This window comes from Onychomys torridus, chromosome X (genome assembly GCF_903995425.1).
Source record: "Onychomys torridus chromosome X, mOncTor1.1, whole genome shotgun sequence".
Classification (NCBI taxonomy): Eukaryota; Metazoa; Chordata; class Mammalia; order Rodentia; family Cricetidae; genus Onychomys; species Onychomys torridus.
Window position 1 is genome coordinate 125,330,140 of NC_050466.1, and position 24,058 is coordinate 125,354,197.

The 24,058-nt window shown below is 39.8% G+C and overlaps 1 protein-coding gene across 1 annotated transcript in view; it reads right to left on the reverse strand.

Moving 5' to 3' along the window:
- Positions 1 to 4,752: 4,752 nt before the first annotated feature.
- Positions 4,753 to 24,058, reverse strand: part of Chrdl1 (chordin like 1) — a 120,100-nt gene continuing 100,794 nt past the window's right edge. The window contains 4 exon segments of the mRNA XM_036174968.1: positions 4,753 to 9,290; positions 12,551 to 12,640; positions 15,032 to 15,199; positions 21,047 to 21,241. Coding sequence (XP_036030861.1) covers positions 9,160 to 9,290; positions 12,551 to 12,640; positions 15,032 to 15,199; positions 21,047 to 21,241 — 584 coding nt within the window. The 3' untranslated portion in view covers positions 4,753 to 9,159.

A 24,058-nucleotide genomic window follows, 5' to 3' on the forward strand; every position in this document is an offset into this window, starting at 1 on the left:
TAAAAGTTCAGATTTCTTCCTGTATATATATTTCCAACAAATGCTTCTGTATAGGTTAGGCTTAACCTCTAGTGTAGCAGTGTTAAGAGATGTGGCCTTTGGGAGGCGATCAGATCATGATGTTCTCCGAGTTCATGGACGAATCGATCCAATTATGGACTGATATATCAGTGGGTTTGGAGGAGGGGCTTCTATGCCTTGCAACCAGACGTCAAAGCAATGAGGCAAGCAACCAAGAATGAGACTTCTAAAGCCAGGAGACAAAATAAACATTTACTCCTTGGAGTTTATTTCTCTCAGCTATTTTTCATAAAGATGGAAAGTGTGTTAGTTGCTTTTCTATTGCTGTGATAAGGTACCATGGCCAAGACAACTTATGAAAGACAGCATTTAATTGGGCTTACCAGAGAGTTAGAGTCGTGACGGTGGAGCGAAGGCATGGAGGCAGCAGCTGAGACTTACATCTCAAATCACAAGCAGGAAATAGAACTATCTCAAAATGGCTTGAGTCTTTTGAAACCTCAAAGAACATCCCCAGTGACATACCTCCTCCAACAAGGCCATACCTTCTAATCCTTCCCAAATAGTTCTACTAATGAGGGAACAACGATTCAAACACTTGAGCCTATGGTAATCATTCTCATTTAAACCACACAGAAAGCTACCCTCCCTCCCCGACCCCATCAAAATTTTCCTGTCTTGTGTTCCATCTCCTTAGGTCTTGGCTCTTTATTTTCCTTGGTGGAATGTCTGTCTAGGGATTGCTTATAGTGTGAACAGGGGTTTCTATACTAGTTGCACCTACATTGTAACAGGAGTCATTTGAAGAATCAGTGTTTTAGTTCAATAGTTACCCTAACCCTTTTAAAGGAGCAGTCTTTTCAAACAAAATAAAATGTGAAACTCCAATATCCAAACTTTAAGTCTCACCTTTGATGTCATTTCTTTTGGAAAAAATGTCATGCCCCTCCACAACGAAGATAAATCTCCAGGATCATTCTGTTGTCATAGTGTCTTAGACTTACTCGCTTGCATTTCTTATCATATTGAAATTACTTCTTCAGCGTCCTTTTCCTTAGTGGTAGACTACCACTTCTGTGGGAATAGATACTGTGTCTACCACGTTTACCATTAGAATCCTAGTGCCTGGCACACACAGCTGATGAATGAAAAAGCCCTTTTATGAACATTGGGCACATGGTCTCAGATTATGGACAGTTGGCCCCAGTGATGTGGGCATTGCTGGACATCACAGTGCAGAGCAGGTGGTGAAGCAAACAGGGAATAGGAAATAGAGAATTTAGAAGGGGGGCAATAACAAGATGGTCTCTAAGCACAAACACCTCTAGCAACCACCTTCCTCTAGATCAAACTTCTAATGTTTCCACTACCTCCCCAAATCACACCACTAGCTAGCGACCAAGGACTCAGCAAATGAGCCTGTGGGGACATTTTATATTCAAGGTATGACACTATTTATGTACACATATGCAAAGATAAAGAGATATAAAAGCATTACACCATGCATTATAGGTGTCTTAAATATAAATATTTCTTTTCATCCACAATAGTGAAATTGTAGTTAAGAATCCTTCTTGAGGCTTATAACAAAAAAACCAGAAATGTCTGATTCAGAACTCAAGAGTCTGTGTGTAAGTCCCATATTTATCAGTTATTTTGCCTGACACCTTAGAACAAGTTATTTTGAAAAGCTCACCAGTCCTTTGACATTTGTATTTATTAACCCACACTTTATTAGTTTTCCTTAGAGTCAACTACAAGGGAAATGTCCTGGAGGATTTCATTTTTACAAATTCCCTGAGCTGTTTTTTCCAGCTGTAGAAAGAATTTCATCAGATGGACTCTTGGCGACTTTTGCTGAATGTCTGGAAATGACGGGCACTGGGTCCCCATCTTCTCTGAGTTCCTCAATCTAATTAGGAAGACTGTGGCTGGGCAAATACTTCACATTTTTACATACACACTCATGTGTTGCTGAATGACTTGAATATATTCTGAGAAATTTGTTGTTAGGCGATTCCATTGTTGTGCAAACATGGAGCATACTGGCATAAGCCTAGGTGGTCTAGTCCATTTCACATCTAAACTACATGCTACTATATTGAATATTGTAGGCAACTGGATTATGATGGTAAATTTTTGTGTGTCTAAATCAATCTAAATATAGAAAATATACTTTCAAAATATGGCATAAAAGGTAATAAAATGAACTTGTCAAACTGTTTAAAATAAATGACTGTTGAGAACACAGCAATAAATGGGATACCTCTATCAATGGCCACAAAGCTCAAGGAACATTGTTGATGGAGGGATAGAAAGAATGTAAGATGTAGAAGACGGTGAAGGAGTGCTGTGATAGGTTCTCTTCTGGACATGACATGGGCATTTAAATCACAAATTTACTGCAGCTATGGTTATCTGTAGTAGACCAGCACACAATCACCACAAAAAGACCAGTCATTCTAGTAGGCAGCACTAATTGGATCCAGTGGGTTACGAGAGAAGTGTGGGAAGAGGACACAAAGATGTGAAGGAACATGTCTAGGTGTGTCAGACTGGAACGGGAGGGAGGGGTTGGGGTGGATATGATCAAGATACATTATATGAAACTGTTGAGGAGTAAATAAGAGAACAAAATATTCTAAAAAACGGTTCTCTTGTCATGTCACTTAGCATGAGTGGAGTGTGGAGATGTGGAAATCTCCCGGATTGAGACAGTGAAAGATCTTTATTTAACTTTACATCTTTCCTAGCTTCTGACTCTTTTGTAATAACACTTAGAACACAAGCATGTTGTCTGTACTCTAGAGGCATTTTCTGTTTCTTCTTCTTCTTCTTCTTCTTCTTCTTCTTCTTCTTCTTCTTCTTCTTCTTCTCCTCCTCCTCCTCCTCCTCCTCCTCCTCCTCCTCCTCCTCCTCCTCCTCCTCCTCCTCCTTCTTTGCTTTTTTGAGACAGGGTTTCTCTGTGTAGCTTTGCGCCTTTCCTGGATCTTGCTCTGTAGACCAGGCTGGTCTCTAACTCACAAAGGTCCGCCTGCCTCTGCCTCCCAAGTGCTGGGATTAAAGGCGTGTGCCACCACTGCCAGGCGAGACATTTTCTGTTTTTAACATCTATGATTTCACTTCTTAGACTCCATTAAAGTATGAGATAGATACATATCTTCAGTATCCTAGGCCTACATAGAGTCAAGATCCTCACTATTGCTGCCTTTAACCTTTTCTTGAACACTGGAAGGTCTTTAAGGACAACAGCATGCATACAGCTGTCTTCTCCTGGTATAGCTTTGCCTCCTTCTGAATCCCTCGGGAAGGACCTGTGTAAGGCTATTTTGCAGTGAACTTACTGTCTTTCTTTCCTTCCTTCTGATTCTCCTTTCCTTTCCCCCTCTCTTCCTCCCTACTCCTCTTCCTTCTTTCTTTCATTTGCTCATCATTGAACCAATGGCCTTGTGGATGCTAAATGTACACTCTGCCACTGAGCTCCACCTTCAGCTCTCAACTATTGTTTTATAAGTAGATGGAACATACCCTGAAATAATGGTAAAACTATAGTGTAGTAGATACATAAGTTAGGAACACAGTCATCAATCATTGTTGGCAAGATTATGTATATATGCATATCTTTTTTACTATTGTCAGTGTACTATGTCTGTTTACACCAACATTACCACAAATTTGTGAGCAATCTATTCCATTACCATGTTGTAATATGACATCACTAGATAACAGGAAATTTTCAGCTACATTATGAGTCCATCATTGTCTATGTAGTCAGTACATCAGTGACAAAAGTACTATGATGCAGCATATGGTTTTAATGGCTTATAAAAAGGAAACGTTCTCAATGTCCTCCTCACTTCTAAAATTGGGCCAATAAGGTACCTACCAGAGCTATGGGGAGCATTAAATGAACACGCATGCATGTCAACTGATTACTATAGTTGCTCTTCCAGGGTATATATTTTGATTGTTATTTCCTGTTTACATAGGAGGGAGTTACTAACTGTGCTTGTGACAAGGTCTCAGGATGAGCACTGGGAGTTTTGAAAGATGAATTCATTAAGTATAGACACCAGGGATTGGCATTATAGGTGAAAGAATAGAAGCACTAAAAATATGCTAACTTATAGTTATGGTTGGAGGATACAGTAATTAGGGAGAATGGGGGAAATACTGGGAAACTATGAGAGAAGCAATCATGGATCCACAGAGTAGAGATGAACATACTGAGCCTTTAAGAACAATTACAATTTCATGTCATGCAAAGGAGATGGAAGGATATTCTAGTGATGAGAAGAGCATATACAAACATAAAAATGAAAACTGCATATGGAATGTTGGGGAACTATATGTTGTGACTCACGTCCTGAATTCTAGGAGCTCCTCTCCCATTTAGAGGCTTCAAATGTGTCTGCTTACATTTGGTAGGTTGGTAGGGTAGACTCTTTACATTCCAGATGTAAAGGAAGGGAGAGTTCTCTATTCACAGGTAACCGTGCAGCTGAAGAAGAGTGAATTCTGAGTACTGTCACTGTGGTGGTAACTTTGTGCAAGCACAAGTCCCTCTAGCAATACAGAACTGGCAACAGTGGTGGCTAGGAAGATATTTGTGACAGAGAGAGAAGGGACATTGTTTCTAGCAATGCTATTGGCGAAGAAACACTATTTCTTTGCCTTCTTAGCTCTCATGAATGTGCATGTATGAATTAAATCAATAAAAATACAGTAACAGAAGAAAAGGCACACAAATTTTATTAATATGTGTATACACAAATGTTCACAGAAACCAATGAAACCCTAAATGGTGGTTAGATTCAGGGGGCTTATATACTGTCTTAACACAGGAAGGAGAGCTTGAACTTGAATAGATGATAAATTCTAGGAGAGAGACTAGGAGATGAATAAGGGAGGGAGAAATGAATGGATGCTGAAAACTATTTTAGTATTAATTGTCTGTTCATGCAAATTCATCTTGATGTTGATTTCCTACCCTAAGGGGTGAGTCACTCTTCTGTCCTTAGAATTGAGGAGAGGTTACCTTCCTCAAAGGAAAATTTATGTCCTGCACTCAGGCAGTCGTAAGTAGAATAGAAAACATTTATGCAGCTATTGATTCTTAATTTTCTTTAGCTCAAAGTGATCCTTATGCTAAAATGGCACAGTTTTGAGAGGCATATTTTGAGCCCCTTCAAGAGTCAAAGCAAAGGGTAGGAAAGATAGCTCAGCTCTCCAAGTGGACCTGCGTTTTATTCCCAACATCTACATGGAGGCTCATAGTCATCTGCAACTCCAGTCCCAGGAGATCTGACACCTTCTTCCGACCTACATAGGCACGAGGCATGTACATGGTATGCGGACATACATGCAGGAAAAATACCAATGCAATAAAATAAATATAAAAAAGTCCTTTAAAAAAAAGTAAAAGCAAGAAAGGTATAAAATGGTGGGCAGTGTTTGGGAGCAGGCAGGTTTTCTCTGTAAGCCCATACAAGGTGGTCTTTGCTGCTTCCTAAGAGTCGTGGTGGAAGTAGTAGGAGAGGTAAATGTCCTTCAAAAGGAGTTGACAGAAAAAGCCTACAAATATTATCTACATATAGGAGCACAAATTTGAAGGGCAGGAAAAATGTGGGTGATCATAGAAAATGGATAATGCAAGATGGAGCAATAGAGGTCAAGTTTGACTTACTGACTTTCCTTAATGGAGGTAGGGTGATATTTTGATTCATAGTGTGTCATTCCAGAATAAAGGAAGCTGCATACAAGGGGAATGAAATAATAGTGATATGATGGAACTAGGTCGACCTTGATAAAAATGGTCAACATCCGAAGCTAAATAAATGTTCACCCAGGTTGTGGGTCAAGAGTTGTGAGTATTGAGAGCAGCGTGGGATGTAACTTTCATTGCCCTGCATTAAACAGACTAATTCCCTTATTACCCATGGTCTTTAGTTTTGTCCTGTCTATAGTCCCTCTCCCCTCTGTGTTATGATCTGGACAAATAGCTCTCCTATGTAAGACAAAATGGCTTTGACCCCATTTCTTTCTGCAGATGATCATGTCTTTTCTCACTCTACTAGAGAGTTTCTCCAGTGAGTTCTCTTGAACTTCTAGCTCTACTTCCTCACAACACCCCCACTTACCTCTGACCATCCACCCCAACTAGGCCTTTGTTCCAGCAACTTCACCTCTTCTCTTTTCCCATGTTATCAACATCAGTACATAGTTCCTGCCATATCACTAGACATCTCAGCAATGATTGACACTTTGGACTTCTCTCTTAAAATCCTTTCATATTCTGACTTAGCCTGTATTCTGAATAGCCTATATTTAGCTGTTGTTGAAGATTTGAGGGAATTTAGTCTAGATCAACACATGTAACAAAATCCTTACACTGATCCCTAAACAAACTTTGCATACAAGTGCTGTGAACAGCATGTCAAAATTGAGGTCCCCTTGAAACCTAAGTTGTCCAAGAGGAAGTAAAACATCAATGGTCATACTAAGTGTCCTGCTCACCCTGAATTTCCATAGTCATCAATGAATACTCAATGGATACCAGACCCTATACTAATTATTTTACAAGTACTGACTACATTAAAACTTACTGCAAGACTTCGGGCAAAGAACAACAGTATCATCATTATCCCATTTTCTAATTGGAAGACCGACCAATATAGTAATTACAGAGCTGGCTTTAAGAATTTAGGCAGCCTTACTGCTAAGGTGACACTGCTAACTACTTGAATGTCAAGCTGATTGTGGAAACCACTGGGCCCGCCATCATCTTTTACCCATTTGAATGATAGTCTAGACTGGAGTGTCAATCATATGACTTTCCTGTACATAATCTTTTTAAATTAAAATTTTATTAATTTAAAAGTCCAGAAACACAGTGACTACATAAATAAGTACCATATTTGGGTACATGTCCTGTGAGAAAAGTGAAAGGGTAATACTGTTATGTTACTCATACTTGTTTACATGAGCTAACTAGAAAATGGATAAAACTGCAAAAATGGTGCTTATAGTCTTTGCTGTCCCAAGTGTTTATGATACAAATAAATACAGGAAAAGAACCATATCCATTCTTCTCTACTAACTACAGGCAGTTTGACCTCTTTCCCCTATACCCTACATTCTACCCAATACCAAAACACTGGAGGATTTCTACATTGACAGCTCCCAAGTTCCTGCTCCCATAGCACTTTGGAAAGGTGTGTCCCTGCACCTGGAGGCAAGAGATGATCTAGGGGAGCTCTTTAGGTGTTCCCTTGAGGCTAAGCTTTCCGAGAACACCTGGGTGGGAAGGCTTTGGGGTGAATCATCTAGCAGGGGAAATCACCGCTTTCCTTCAGGATCTGGTTACTGATCTCTATACTCTGAAAATACTGTATTCCCTGAAAGGAAGGCAGCAGCAGATCAATACTGCCCCCATCACATGTTCAATAATGTTCTGTGGCTTTGCACTGCAGGATATCTTATGTGCCTCTTCTGAGGAGAATGTGTGTGATTGGCTGGCAAGAAATTTGTCTCATGAAGCTCTGGCCCAAACCTTGTATCTCTTTTGTGGAAACTGACCCATCTCTGCCAGGTTCCCATAAAGACCAGACCTTTCGCACATTTTTTTCCTATCGTATTCTCTTGCCTCGTGTGTGAAATATGGGGTTTCTAGGTCCTTGTATTTCTTAGTACTTACTTGAGCTCATGCATGCTCCTCAGAGAGGACAGATCCAGAAAGCAGGCCTATGCTCCTTGCTAGGAAGTATTTATAGTTTTTCCACAAAGATGATTTCTAAAGCCAAGCCTCAGAAGGATAATTTATGCTGTGGCATTAGGCTGCAAATAAACATTTCAGGAGCAGCCTTGTCTAAAATCCCAGATAAAACCTATGCTTGTGGACAAGGCAAGGCTGGTAGGAAGGTTTAGGAGAAAGGTCTGTGTCAGAATTCTCAGCTCCCTGAATGAATAGTAACTCTCTTGACACAAGAACCAATGTTCAGAAGCTCACAAGGACCAAGTCTCTTTATAAAGTCAAATTTAAACTCCTGTAATCAGAGAAGTAAGATTGCCCTTAAATAGGGTTTTAGAATATTTCAAACTAAAGTGTCTCTAGGTGACTATTGCCTCAAGAAAATTAGTGAGCATTGGTTTATAAACTAGTGAGTTTTATAGCTGTGAAAACAAAAAAATGGACTATTTTATTTTTATCATGTCTATTTTCTACAGTTATAAGTCTTCTACTGTTATGGATTATTTTGTATGAATTTAGTTTTTAATAATTTCACCAAATTATACCTTCCTAAAGGAGGTTCCACAGGTTCAGGTAAGGAAAGAGAAGTGATATTCTTAGACCAAGTGAATTTAGCACTTCAAAGTGAACAAGACCCTCAACTGGCATTCTTCACCCTACCACTATGGTTGATGACTTCAAAAACTGTCTTAAGGGCTTGAGAGCAGAGTCTTCTGCATACATTTTAAATTTGTTTTTCTGGGTGCCAACAACCTCAACAGTATTTAGGAGTCATAAACAATGGCGGTTTCATGTTCAGTGTGTGTACATGTTCGTACATGTGTATATGAGAAGTGAGAATGGAAATATGTTTTCAGTACAGAGAGTGGAACCCAAAGTTCCATATATGCTAGGTATGTGCTCTACAACTGACTGTCCTGTATCTCCACCCACTGAATAGTTTTTGTTTTTGTTTTTAGAATGGAAGACACTGGAGCATTCAAAAGGCATTTCATACAAATGATTGCCCTATGTGACCCAACTTAAACTGAGCAGTTTCCTTCTCTTTATTTCATGTGACTAATTTTATGCACAGAATCCCTAAAAGTGTTTTTCTTTTAACTTTCAAATAAAAGTGATTCTCAGAGAAACTAAGGCTACACCAGGATGTTCTATCCCTTCTCCCTCCAGAAATCATTAAAGACTCCTCTATTCTCTTTAGAGGAGATGTTTGAGGGCTGGCACATTGCTGCACATTGAAGAAAAAGGTATGTTGTGGCTGGCGTGGATAATTTGACTGCGTCTGACTTTGGGGTTTTAGAGAGCTGTTGACTTAAGCAAAGTAAGCCGGCAGTCCAGCTGCAGCTTGGGTTTCCTTGATTGATACTATCCAATCCTGGCTGTTCTGTCTAACAGTGGCCCTTTTCAGGTCTCTCCAGGTACAAAACCTGGACCAAATCTTCCAGTTCTGTTCTGCACACCCGACTTGAACACATCTGGCTGAGCCGAGCTTCTCCTTCAGTGAAGATCTTCCACTGGTCTAAAAGGGAAACAAAATGGCCAGGAGTGTGTAAGATTAGAGCTGAACTAATTAGGAATAAAACCAATATGCTTTATTCTTTCCTACATCCTTGTAGACCCCTCAGGGTATTTGAAATATGAATGGCAGGTGGTTTCAACAAAAAAGCAACCCCTCAAACACACACTTTTCTGAGGGCAGACAGAAAACAAGACATGGAGTTTTTACTTCAATCCATAGCATTTGAAAGATCCCCCAAATGAGACTCAATTGTTCTCCCATGAGTAAATCCTAAGCGCTATGTTTAGAAAACTTTTATGAAAGGATTTATTTAATTTTAAATAATGTGTTTAGGGGGATATATACATATGAGTGCAGGTGCCCACAGAGGTCAGTAATATCAGATTCTCCTGGAGCTGAAGTTGCAAAAAGTTATGAACTACCCTGACATAGGCACTGGGAACTGAACTTGAATCTCAACCACCTCCACCGCCTGTGTTTAGAATTTTTATAGTGTATGCAGGATTTGCAAAATTTTCAACAGTCTACTTGCTTGCTCTACAGGTTTTTCACTTGGCACCAATTAAAAAAATACCTGTGAACAACAATACCTACTGCATCACTAAACTACAGCTTGCTCTCTTGGGGTCAGATGTAATGGTTTGGGTTACTTGATTATTTATCATTGTTTTCTCCATTCCTCACTTCCTCTGTCAACAACTGCTCATATTTATATTTCTCCTATGTCCACATGCTGTCCTTATGCATTGTTGGCACCCTGAAAAACTATCCTATGGCTGCTCGGAGTGCTCCATTCCCATACTGGGTCCCAGCCCTTCCCACTCTCTTAACTTGGCTGCATCACTTCCATTGCCTATTTACTCTCAATAGCCCCTCACATTTCTTTTTATTCCTATGTTCATGGTGTTGAAATCTGGGGAGCTCTGAGCCCGAGGTTGGGAAACTCCTTTTCACCCTAAACCTGTTTTGAACCTCTTCGGATTCCCTACTCACATGAGAACATAGTGCCCTCCCCTTGAAACCTGATCTCCCTGCTTCTTTTTGTCTTAAATTCCTCATTTTCCTCTATTCTTTATGCCTCAGCATGGAAGTAGAAAAAAGGGGGGTGGATAATGTTTACCAGAGCCTTATGATGTGTCAGGATATTGAGTCACACTATGTGAAAGAGTTGGGCTTATGTCATTGTCCCAGGTTACTCCAATGATCATTTTGATAAGTTTTGGATCCCCGGTTATTGGGTATCCTCTGCTACTGATGTAATAAGTCAATCAAGCCAATATAATAAATCCAGGTTTAATCTGAGCAGAGCAAAGCAACTCTTAGGTGACTCCTGGGAAGGCAGAAGAGGAATAAGGAGAGAACAAGGCAGTAGCCTTGTAGGTGTGGTCTTGAGCAGCCTTGGGGAGGTGCTGACTCTTGGTGGGCTTTCTTGGGGGGGGGTCTGAGGGAGAGAGAAAGCTAGGGCTTCCACTTAAACACATTTCATTACCCACTTACTTTAGCTGTACAATGTTTGGGGCACACAATACCTAATTTCATTACCCATCCCCAATCCTAACTACTATGGGCACAGAGGATGTTTAAATCAGCTTTGAAGTCCTCTAAAGTCTGTACTGTCTTGCTCATGATATGAACTAAAATGTATTCTATGGTGAACTAGTAATTTTGAAAGTCACCCTGGTCTCTGTTTCCGTTACTCCTGACTCTCTTGTAGAGATTCCTCAACTGCTGCATTCAGATGCTCATACTGCTCATTTTACTTTCTATTAATCTTTCAAAAGACATACAAAATACTTTACCAACTCCATTTCTAGTTTTCTCTCAGGCATCCTGATCAAAGCACATTCCAAGCAGATGTCCTTTTTCACTAACACCTGCTTATTTGTTAGCTTTTCATTGGTGAATGGCATTACTATCCATCCAATCTACAAAGTTATTAATACTGGAGTCACTCTATACTAATCCCTCGCCATACATATATTTGTTGACTTAACCTTAGAAATATCTCTCATGGTGACCTATCCTCTCTTGTCTCAGAGACAGAAGAGTGTGAGAACTTCCTAATTCAGTTTCTCATCAGCTCTGCTGCTAATGGTACACTCTATTCCTCACAGTAAGACCCTCTTTCTAAAAGCCACATGTGAATACATCATTTACCTGCTTACTAACTAACTGCTGTGCTTTAGACTAGAGGTCAAATCTAATTTCCTAGCATGGCAAAACATAGTCTGAATTCACCAAGGTGAGTGCTTATTAAATCTAAAAAAGAATCCAGAGCACCACATTGATATCACTGCGCTGCTTGTATTGTGTAGCAATTCCCAATGGTACCTGTTTTGAATATGCACTTTTCACTGGCTTCTTCTAAGCCTTTTGACTCTTTCATACCAACTCTTTTCATCTTCATTGCATACTATGTGGCCTTTGGTGATCATTCCTCACCCCCACCCACATTTCTTGTTTGCTCCTGCCTGCATCTTCTCTTAGGCTGCACCCTTGCCCTGGACTGATTTCTTGACCTGTTGCCCAGTCACACCCTTTTCTTTTAGAAAGCACCTCCTCCCCGAAGCCTTCCCCGACTAAGCCCACCTGGCTCTCAACTTATTGTTCTTTGCAGATTTCCCTGAGCACTTAGGTATTTAACTCCTCACAGCTATTCTAATTCACACTGAAGGCCTATTCGTGTTCTGTCTCGCCCATTAGAAATTCCCTGTGGATAGAATTCTGGTGCCTTTTACTCCATTAGAAGTACTCCCCACCCATCCCCACCCTGGTGCCCTGCAGTATCTAGTCCCTAAGCTCCATCTAGTGTAGAAAATGGGAGAGCTCAAGTCTGCATGGATGCCTGGATGCTTTTAAAGAAACATTAGCGCCTAGTGGTAGTTTTATAAGAGCCAGAGAGCTCTTCTACAACACAGATTTGATATGCGCTCCATATTTTTGTCCTCTCCTTCATCCCCACATGCAAAGAACCACACCTGAAGTCTTGTGACGCTTCCTTCAACTGTCTCATGATACCTTGACCTGAGCTTGTATGTGGACTCTATCACAGTTTGTATTCATTCCCAAGCTTTTCCAGTTTGCACTCTGACACTCTCTTTGCTGTTTAGTTCTCCAAAAGAGAACTAGAACATCCCCTAATGTTGAAACTGAGCATTCTTTATGTAGATTGAGAACACAGAGGGACTTCGAGTGTGGCAATGCTACGTTTAAAAGCTAGAGGTGATTTCCAGTGAAGAGTAAAAGGATATCCCACTTACTCAAGGTGGTCCGAGTCACCAGCTTGAAATGATGGAGCTCCCCAAACATCCTCTTGGAGATCTTTTCAATGTGGAAGTGCTGGAGAATGCCTAGGGCCAAGTGCAAAGTGGGACAGGTGATGGAACATTTTCTATCTCTTTCTGGAAGCATGGACCCCCTTTTCTGCCCAAGTTGAGCATATAATCTCATTATTAGGGCTTAGGAGTATTGAGCTGGGCTGTGTAATGTACTTAACCAGGAACTTGGATAGCTCAAATATTTTAATTGACTCCATTTGTTTCCTTGGCTCACTGGCCTCCCTTTAGCTTCTCCAGGGACTGGAGATAAGGGAGGTAATACTTCTGACCATGGGATCCCCTCCTTAGAAAAGCACGAGTACTTCTTGGAGCTTCTGTAGCCAGAGGCAGTATTAGAAACTCTGCCTTTGGCCATAATTTGGATAGACTAGTTGCTGCCAAACCACTAGGCTGCCCTCCTGGCTAAACAATGAAAACCAGTAGTAGGACGGCAAGCATATTATTTGTGTAAATAGAGAAGCTACCCCTATTACTGAATTCACACAGAAGTGCAAATTTTCCTTCGGGAAATAGTCACAACTCTTGGAGGCTTCTCTTAAAAATGAAACAAACCCCAAAATGGGTTTTACACATTAGTCCACATTTCTACCTTGCCTAAATAGTTCTTATCAGAGGCAGGTAAATAACTGGAAACTTCCAAGTAGTTAAGGAGCAACTTGTTACCAGCTTACTTAAGCCCAGAGGTCAACTGGGAAAAAGGAGATAAAGCTTGGGTTTTGCTGTGTCCAGGAAGCATAAATCTTGATAAAAAGCTTTATTGTGAATAGAAGGCTACCGATATGTTCTACTAGCAAATTGAAATCCATTCATATACTTTAGTAGGGTGAAGGATATGTGGCTGGGTTCACTGCTTGAGAAATCAACAGTCCAGTTCTTAGTCCCAGAATAAACATGGCTGTAATGCATATGTGTATCCTAGCATATTCTCTAATGGGTGGGAGGAAAGGCATTCTTTAGAAAAAGCAAGGTTGTTGGGAAATGAAGAGAGAAAAGATGCAGTGAACAACTACAGCAGAATTTCTGAAAGTGTGATCCAAGTACCACTTGCACTAGCATTACAAGGTTCTGCCTTAATCGTGAAATGTTTATAATGTATCTAAGGCCTACTGAATTCTCATATCTTGGACAGGATTAGCTAGCATCACATTAGTACAGTTCTGTGCATAATAGTGAAGCACATACATGTTTGAACACTGGTTATTGTTGCTGCTATTTTGAGACAGGGGCTCACTGTGTAGCCCTGTCTAGCTTAGAACTCACTGTGTAGATCAGGCTGACCTTGAACTCACAGAGATCCATCTGCCACTGTCTCCCAAGTGCTGAGATGATATATATGCCACCATACCTGGCTTTTCAAATACCCTTGAATCTTGAACAGGAAGTAGGTTCAAAAGGATACATCTTATTATCCAAATGAAGTCTTATCCCTACACTTTGATTCCTGGAAAACTTGACCAGACTAGATCATTAGTCTTGTCTATACAGTGTGGTGTGAATAGATGTAGGAGGAGCACATTGAGTATTAAAAAGAACATTGCTTGTTGTGGAAGCTGCTGTGGGAAATCAGAAAAGCAACTAGATATCATGACAGGGATTGTTTTGAGTGAGATTATAATCTTTACATCGTATGTGTGTCTTCTTCACAGAAGAGAGGTGTGTGTGTGTGTGTGTGTGTGTATGTGTGTGTGTGTGTGTGTGTGTGTGTGTGTGTGTGCGCGCACGCGCACGCGCGCTCGCATGCATCACAGCACACATTTGAGGGTCAGAGAACAATTTACTTGGGATTGTGGGATTCAGTTCTCTCCTCCCACCATGTAGGTTCCAGGAACTGAACTGAAGTCATCAGGCTTATTGCCAAACTCCTTTACCTAGTGAGCCATCTCCTTGGCCCAAGACCATGATCTTTGTAAATGTAGGAAGGATGTTTTAAATTTATCTTGATCCAGAGTACATGGTATAATTCCAGAGACTTAGCTTCACACTGAAAGAATGAGTTTTCCTATATCATGAGCTTCATATTGGAAAGGGAGACTGCAGTTTATTAGTTTACAACATAGGCCATAGATTAGAACCACGTTGAGGATTTCAGGAGACATACTGATTGATTCACGTGCCTGGCTCAGATCAACAAATTAGACTCTGGTGATAGGACTTAGGTATTTGATATAAAAATTAAACCAAAACAAAGCAAAGGACAACCCTAGGGATCACAATAGTTAATCCTTGATCTTTAGCATGGACAGTGTTAAATTTGCAAATACAAGATCTGTGCTAGACACCTGCAGTTTTAAAGTAAAGGGATAACTTCTGACCCAAACACGGGAATATGCTGAAGTAAAATTAAGGTGAGTTGTCCTTTCTCTGCCCCACTTAGAAGCACAAATTGAATGCTGTTTTGCTCACCCTTTCGAATGGTCCAAACGTGGACCTCTACTTGAGGTGGTCTCTCAGTCTCCAGGGCTATTTTTCTGGTAGTCTCTCCATCTTCCACGAACACCGACTCATAAACAGGCATGGTTTCTTCTCCACAAAAGTAACCTTTGCTGTCAAAGTTTTGGCTTGGAGGTTCTTCTGGAACCAGGAAGCAAGTAGAGTTTTGGCATGGTTTTGTGAACTTCTGAATTTAGCCATCTCACTGTTTAGAACAGCTGACACTTAAGCAGAAGTAGACAGTCAACAGGAACAATTTTTTATAGAGACAATGTTCCCAGATTTACCTTACTAACTCAGCTCAGGCTGCACTTCTAGCAGCCACAAAATCACCAAGACACATCTAAGCTCTCATGAGTTTACATGATGACAGATTCAGTGGCTCTGTAGGGCACACCCACAAACTGAACTGGATCTCCCCACAATAGTCACTGAGAAATGGACTTTGATGAAGAAGAGTATATCCAGGTATAAATCTCTTAGGTACTTAAGGGCACACTGAAATTTCTATACTAGGGTAGAATCGTGTTCTGTCCAGCCCAAGATTGCTAAGAGAAGCTCAGGATATAGGCTGACAGAGGGCTTTGGTTAGCTTTTCTGACATCATTTTGGTATACTTAGAAAATACTCAATGACACTCATTTATGTGCATATACTTGCCCAACAGATCCATCCAAGTTGGCTTGACATTTCTCAATGCTCTTTGATTTGTTTGTAAGAGAAACGATAATACCAGATCAGCACCAGTGCCAAAATCTAGATGTCAAATTAGTCATGTATATGCTATGCCAAATGAATGGTTGGGAGATACATACACACAAAAAAATTGGTTAGATCCACTGTCTGTGGATCGTTTACTATGAATAGCAGATCATTGAACTTCAGCTCTCAGGAATAAAGAAGGTACTAGCCCCATAATACTTATACCATATCCAAATACTGGCATTTCATACTAGATTCCCTTTGCCCAGGTCTCATACCAAAAATAAGTTACCCTTATTATTGGTGATAAGTTCCCAGATTATTGGTGAGTTGTTCCTTTGATAGCTTTATAATTAGCACCTCTTTTAGGTGCATGTTCAAAGTATGTAACTCAAATAAGGAATACTGAAGAGAATCCTTTACACACCCTGAAAATTTTGAGACAGCAGAAGTTATCTATAAGAATATCTGAACTATCAGGGATAAATCCACTGAGGGTAGAATGTTTGGGGAGTCTGTGGCTCATACTGACGAGACTCACTGTCGTCCAATCAGACATATTAGACTGGACACTGTAATCAAATTGCTATTGTATGTCTCTTTTGGACCTGATTAAGTTTCCTCTCTACCTCTGTCTCCCACCATTTGGCACTGTGAGGAGAAAACCACCATCATCTCTTGACAGTTCCAAGTTGGATCACTCAGTTTGTGGATTATCTTCGACTCAAGCTTCCTTTCTCTCTTTGCCTTTCATTTTAGACATTTGATTACCTGGCAGAGCAGTCTTTTTTGGTGAGGTTAGGCAATTAAGGGCTGTGTGCTCACAGTTTTCAACTGGGAAGAAGGAGGTCACGGAATGTCAATTCAACTGTGATGTTTACAAGGAGAGCTGAGTTTCTTAAACTTTGCTTACTAGCTTAATGTTGGCTATGGACCTGACATATGAACCCAATCCAGGAGGGCACTAAAAGTACCTGTCAGTTGCTCAAAGTTCTCCCAGTGTTCTCAAGAGTCTCTCAGAAGCACCAAACCCTCCTAAGATCTGAATTTAGACAACTGAAGAAATCCACAAACAACAAAACCCCAGTAGTGATTCAGCCCTAGGTAAAACTGGAAGACACTAAAACAAATTTTGTTCTTAAGAGGATGTAGTCACTAACATCTTGCACTTTTCATCTCAAGGCACTTCGCCTCCATGCTGTCTACTCTCTGTTCCTTTCAGTGAACCATGCCATAATTGAAGTCATTTTGGGCCATGTCCATTTCCCATGAGAAAATTATCCTGTGACTTCTAGAACTAAGAAACTTAAACACCATTACTTTGGGAGGTGGTGATGACAGATAAAGATGTGTCATCTCATTTCAGGAAGCTCTTTAAAATCATAAAAGGGGCATTTAATGACCAAATCCAAAAGTGTGTAAGGAATTCCAGGTATTAGGGGCAGTATCAGGGGCATGAGAGGTGAGTTGGGGAATCTGTAGGAGTTGTGTGTCTTGACCAATTCATTAGTGGACACTGACATGTAGGGTAAGGCTGGCCTCTAACAGAGCAATAAGAAGAGAGTAGTAGAATTTATATCTTTACCTTGGCCTGGGCTTGTTACTGATGGAGTCTGCTCTCATTTGTTGTCATGAAATGTATGGCTTGGTCACCAGTGATCTTTATTTATTTCTTCCCTACCAAAATAATTCATATTATTGCTCCTTTTTCTTCCACTGCTTTGTCCCTTTTCCTTTAGGTCATGTGCAATTATTTTAAGAGGCCTCTGATGGTCTGACATTCCTGTTTGAAGACCCTTTCATGTCATCCAGGAGTCTATTCAAACATCACATTTCACTGACTACTTTTTTTTTCTCGAGATAGGGTTTCTCTGTGTAGCTTTGCGCCTTTCCTGGAACTCACTTGGTAGTCCAGGCTGGCCTCAAACTCAAAGAGATCTGCCTGGCTCTGCCTCCAGAGTGCTGGGATTAAAGGCGTGCGCCACCACCACCTGGCTACTGACTACTTTTTGACAGTGTTTCATGCACTATTCACCATCTCCTGATCTTGTTCTTTTCCCCTTCACAGTCCTCATCACATGCTAAAATTACATCCTTGATTAGATAGCATTGTACTTCTTCTTCACAACAATGCAAGAACCAGGCAGTAGCTTTTGCCCGTCTTGTTCATCTCTTGCTCTTCAGTGTCTGTGTTTGCATGCAGTAGGTTCATAACATGCATTTTTTAGTTTGAATGCAGGGCATACTTAATGTTTTGCAGGTATTGAATATATACAGGGCCCCTGAGCCATGTTGACAGTGACTCTTGGGCAATATGACCTCTAAGAGTGATTTAAAGTGCATACACCCAGGTCTGGCTCAGAGAGAGAAAAGTATATAGAATGAGAATGGAACTGTCTCTTTCCATGATGCCCAATGGATATACTAGCTCAACATATCTGATTATGATAGAAAACAGTAAAAATAGCTCATCTGGGGAAACTGGTTCAGTCAGTCAGATTCTTCAATATATTGACAATTGGGATTCTGGTGGGTGGTTTTTAAAACAACAACTTTTATTATGTTTTCAAATGATGAAAGTAATACATGCTTACTGTTGAAAATTTAGAAAATACAAGTGAAAGAAAATAGGAATACTTGTTTAAGTAAGTTATCCAAAGATGATGTCTATAAACATTCTGTCATAATCCCTTCCAGGCTTTAAAAAAATCTAAGCACACAAACTTTTTCTTAACACAAAAATTAAGTATAATACACATATTTTTGTAGCTTGCTCTTTTAACTTAATATTTCCATGCCCGCAGTCTTGGTCTACGATGGTTTTAGTGGCTACATAATATTTCACAGCGAAGTCATACCATGATTTAGCCATTCCCTTATGAGAGAGTTTTCTGATTGTTGTCAGTGTTTCATTATGCACCTTTATGTATCTCTATTTACTTTCTCAGGGTAAGCCCAGAGGTGGGTTGCTTATCTGGATGCTTTCAAAACTCCACCGACCTGAGAAGGAAATTGTTTTTTAAAGCAATGCATGCTCTGTGGTTCTCTTTTTATTTGAAATAACCCACATGAATAGAATCCTAAGCAAAGTGTGAAATGAGATTCTGTCTGAAAATCAAAGAATCAAATCAGAAAACCTGATGTTTAGTGTTTAGGTAACTATTAATTTTTGCCCAATATTAGCCTGTATTATCCTTTAAGTGTAAATGTTAGACCTTTGGCCAAAGAGAAAAACATGTTGGGGGACTGCAACTGACATTAAGATTTGTGGATCAAATGAGACCCTAACCTTGGAAGGGACTATAAATCACCGTGTTTGGGTGGCTCTGATATCCACATCATTCCTTGAATATGCTCCCTGCCTATCTCTAATAGGCACACTTCCTCCTGAATTTCAGTATTTTGATTTCTACTATTTGGATAGCTCTTGTCCTTCATATCCACATTCTGTCCCTGTCCCTTTCACCATGGAAGGTGAAGGGCATTGTAGTTACCTTAAATATTACTTCCCAAGCTTTAGTATACTTCAAGTAGAATCACTTGAGAATCTTAACTGCAGATTTGGATGCAGGGCAGGAGGAGGCCTGAGAGTCAGCATTTACAATTACCTCGTAGGTGCTGCTGGTCCACCAATCACATTTTTAAGGACAAAACCATGAACCAATGTGAGCATGCACCAATTGTTCTCAAACTTTTCTGTATATCAATGGAACATATGTGAGGAACTTAAAAGAGTCCCTAGCCCAGGTGACAATTCAAATCAGTTAAATCATAATATTTGGAGATAGGGCATAGGAACTTTTAGAAGCTCCCTGGGGATTCCAATGTGCAGACAATTTCAGGAATCATAGACTCAGGTAAGGATTCTCATGTACTTACAATGAATACATGTTTGCCTGTAAGGCAGGAAAGACTGTTTAATGGAAGGGATACATGATGTATCCATCTCCATTTTAAAAAGTGTTTGTTTTTCACTTGTGCTTATATAAATTCTTTACAGAAGGCCTAAGAAATGATGAATTAGTGTACCAGGGAATGGCTAATTCACTGATGGTGGAATTCTGGGTTTGGGGTTGGGTAGTCATGGCGGTTATAGGAAGTCATTTGCTTTAATGCTATAATTTTGAATAAAAAAATGGAGACTCAGAAAGTTGATGGGGCTTGTTCTAGATCATACAGGAAAGCTGTAGCAGACCAAAGTTACAATGACATCATTATAGATGACACATTTAAAAAAAAAATCTAGCTCATGTCTTAAAACTACCATTTGAATAATTTGTCTTTTTAAAAACGATCACCTACATTTTCAAGTAGAAAAGACAGTGGGATGGAAGTGACCTGAGTTTAAGGCCTTGACTGTCTTATCCATCAGTTTCATGACATTGGGGAAGTCAGTTTATACACGCCACTGTTCTTGTTTTTAAAAGAGAAATAATATAATTATAGGGTTTTTGTGTTGGAAGGTAGTGAAGGGGAGATAAGAGTTGGATAACTGATATTAAACACCATTAGAATGAATTACTTCTATTTTTTTTCTATAGCAAAGTAGGGTTACCATAGCAAAACCAATTTATGAGAAATTACAAAATGACTAGAAGAGTCTGGGGATAAATATCAGAGGAGATGGAGTGACCATTACCCTGATTTAGTAATCATGCCTTGTAATATAGGACTTGAATTATCATACTGTACCCCATAAATACATACAGATACTATGTCTCAAAAATTAAAATGCAAAATCAGACACAAATATAAAAATGGAGCACAGTGACAAACTGCTTTAATTTTTCACATGGGGCTGATGGGGCCCAGATATATATGGATCTGGTATATTTTTAAGGTCATATAATGACCTTAGATTTGGACCAGAACCTAATTTCCCTCCACTGTAATTCATGCATTTCCCATCTGAAAAGAGCACTGGATTATGGCTAGAAGTGACTTAGTGATTTAAAAAGTGAAAGATGTGGCTGTTTTCCTAAAACAGTGATAACATAAACTCTCTAATTTAGAAAAGCAAGAACAAGTTAAGCAATTTGGCACATGTGTGAAGTTGCAGACAACAAGAAAGTCTCCAGACTATTTTCAAGTAGTCATTCCTTTAAAGCAACCATCAGTCTCTCAGAAGAGAAAAGAATGGAGTTCATTCTTGCTAGAACTACTATCATTAGAATTATATGACAGGTCATTTATCTTTCTGATGCACAAAGAAAATCGAACAGGACTCTATGGATCCCATTCAACCAAAGGCAGGGCCTCCAGCCAACGCACCTTTTGCCTTTTTACCTGGACAGACCTTGCAGCACTTCCCATCTATTTTTTGAGGGTACTTGCAGGGGTATCGACTGGGGCAGTGGATTTTCTTACATTCTTGCTTGGTGACATTACAAGTGCATAGCACACATTCCACAATGCCAAACGCCCGTAGATTTGGGTGCCAGGACTCTCCGTGAGAATAGGTCTTTCCGTTGGAAACACACACTGAAAGAGAACACAGGAGTAGAGAGAGAAGATGGATTACTAGTCTTAGAATGCCATCCACCAGATTTTTAAAACATCAAACATTCTTTGTTCCATCATGACAAGAACATGCATTTACAGAGGTAGTCTTTAACCATAACAATGTTTGGGTGACAAGCTACCATCAACAGTTATCCATATGCCTCTGCAGCAGCCTCTAGATTTTCACAAATAGTCTGAGAAATAGTGGACATTCTGCAAATAGTTTTCCATGGGGTAATAAATAAATTCATGAAAATGGAGTTCTATTTGTCCTGAACATCTGATAAAGAATCTCTAGTACAGTGTAGTATTTTTAATATCTCGAGTAGCACAGAAAATATGTGTGGTCTAAGTAGATATGCTTCTGGATATAATAATGTCCAAAAGAGATTTGCTATCCAGGAAGGTTAGATGAAAAACTAATTCTCTTTCCAAATGGCCAGTTTCATCTATAGCCTGAATCAAATCCATTCAGAATATCAAATGCTGTGAGAGTCTGACCTTCTCATATAGATAGATGAGCTTAAGATTTAAGGTTGACAGACTATATTTTGGTATTAGGAAGAGGGATGCTAAGACAAGAGTTATTTGTCAGGTGGTGACCTTTTATGCCTCTAATCTTCAGGCATTTTTTTTTTCAGTTTTCCACTGTTAGCTGCTATAGTGATGTGGTTACAGCTAACTAAGTCAATGCTTGTCTTACAGATAGATATCTTTTGTCCCTCAGTTGTTGATGGAGAAGTATAGTCATTGTCTCTGTGTTTTCTGAGATATCTTAAAAGATATATATCAGGACTACAGACAGAGGGAACCTATGAAGGAAAGGGGACACAGAACATCCTTCCAGATATGTCAACCTTAAACTTATTAGGCTACTACTATATAGCATGGAGCTAGGTTCCAGGGAAATAAATGGACAGGTAGTACTGCGAATAGACAGGTCTGAGAATGAATGTTCTCCATTGCTGAATGGCCAAGACTGTGGATATTTCAAGCGGTAAATGGGTCTTAGTGTGGCTTTCATTATTTCCATCACCTCATCATATCCAAGGAGATCAGTCGGCATCTTAATCAATGTTATCTCTAGGGTAGGGTGTATCTCTTTGGGCAGGGATGGGGGGAGACATATTCCCACTTGGGGCGTTTCTAGGAATTGACTGATTTGGCTGCAACACAGACTCGGAATGAATCATTAGGCTATTTCTTTCTCATCAAGTCCACTGGGTAACATTAAAGAATATGAAACATGTTGGCTGTTTTTTATTGTCTTTTGCAAGAACTGCTTGAGTACTGGGCCCTCTAACAGGTCAGTCTGTGTAAAGATTTCCAAGAAACTAACCTGGAGAAGATCCCAGTGCTCAGAGAGTCTCAATAGATACCTAAATAGTGAGGCTCAGAGCTATGAACAGAACCATAGAAATCAGGCAAGATGTGTCTCTCTCTTGCCTACATTTTTCTCTCTCTTCCCAACACAGTAATACTGTTTTCTAGTCTGTTTTGAACAAGTGGGTACAGAGTTGGCCTCAAGAACAGTTTGGCAGTATTCAAGTTTAAAATGGAAGGATCTTATTGTTTTTCTTCTGTGATTTTTAACAAAGAGCAGAGTGTATATACCACAGGGGACCCTTCACTATGGAGAGAGCTCAGGAGAAGGGTGAGCCATACTCCGGGAAAACAAAGCAGGCAGGACTACCTAAGATAAGCTTCATCTTCCTTCTAAACATTTGAACTATAAGAACAGTCCAACCTAAGCAGAACCCCACACAAGACAGCCTCCTCCCACCAACAAAATTCCAAAAGACGGTTTTGAATCATCCAGCTGGGGTTTGGGCGTTAAGGTGAAGACAAGAAATTCTTCAGTGAACTCTAACAGAAAGGTCAAAAGAGGAGGGATGTATCCAGATAAATGTGGCAGATGAAGAAATATGAAGCAGCTAGAGCTTTTGTAGGACACTGAGGCAATGAAGGGAAGAGCCTCTACTGTGAAAAATGAAGAGTTCTTAGGGAAATTATGGTATTTAGGACTTTGAAAGTCTATTTTTGTCCTCACCCCCCCACCTTTTTTAAGGATTTGCAATGCTTCCAAAGCAAATAAAATCTATTGGGAGTAATTTAGGATTGAAAAATCCAACTGTATCTTTACCTAACTCTTCTTCATTTCATAAAGTTGTATCAGAAAGCTTTGGAACTTAAAAGTCATTAATTTCAAATCAAACACAGATCAATAATGCATATTTCTAACCATTTTAATAACCACAGTTTTATTAAATTGCATTTAGAGTTTTTCTTAAGCCTGTAGATTTTTAAAATTGATGTTTTTATGTATAATCTGAAATTTACATGTAACTAGTAACAGATGTGATGAACTAGCTTTGGCTTGACCAGCTCTGTTGAGATTTATCCTAGGAGTTCTTTGTAATGGATTGTTTTTCACCAATGTTATTCATTTGTTTAGTTTAATAATTTACTTTTATCCTGTTCAAAGAATTGCCTTTTGATTTCTTTTTCTCTCTAAAGGAAACAAAACATGCTTGTGGTTATGTAAAAAGGGACCAGTTGAGCTTTGTTCCAAAGAACTGATTGACAGGCTACTCAACAAACTTAGCACTAGTCAATATTGTGCTTTTCTCTTCCTCCCACCTCTGCTACTGCAGTTGGGGCAGTAAAGGCCAGAAGAGAGAAAACTGGACCAATGAACATAAATGGATGCTTATGCAAACTCAAGGCTGAGTGGACTACAGTGTTAACCTGTGCGGTGGTCCTGCTTCTCAGCCAGGTGGTTCTGGATTTCTCACT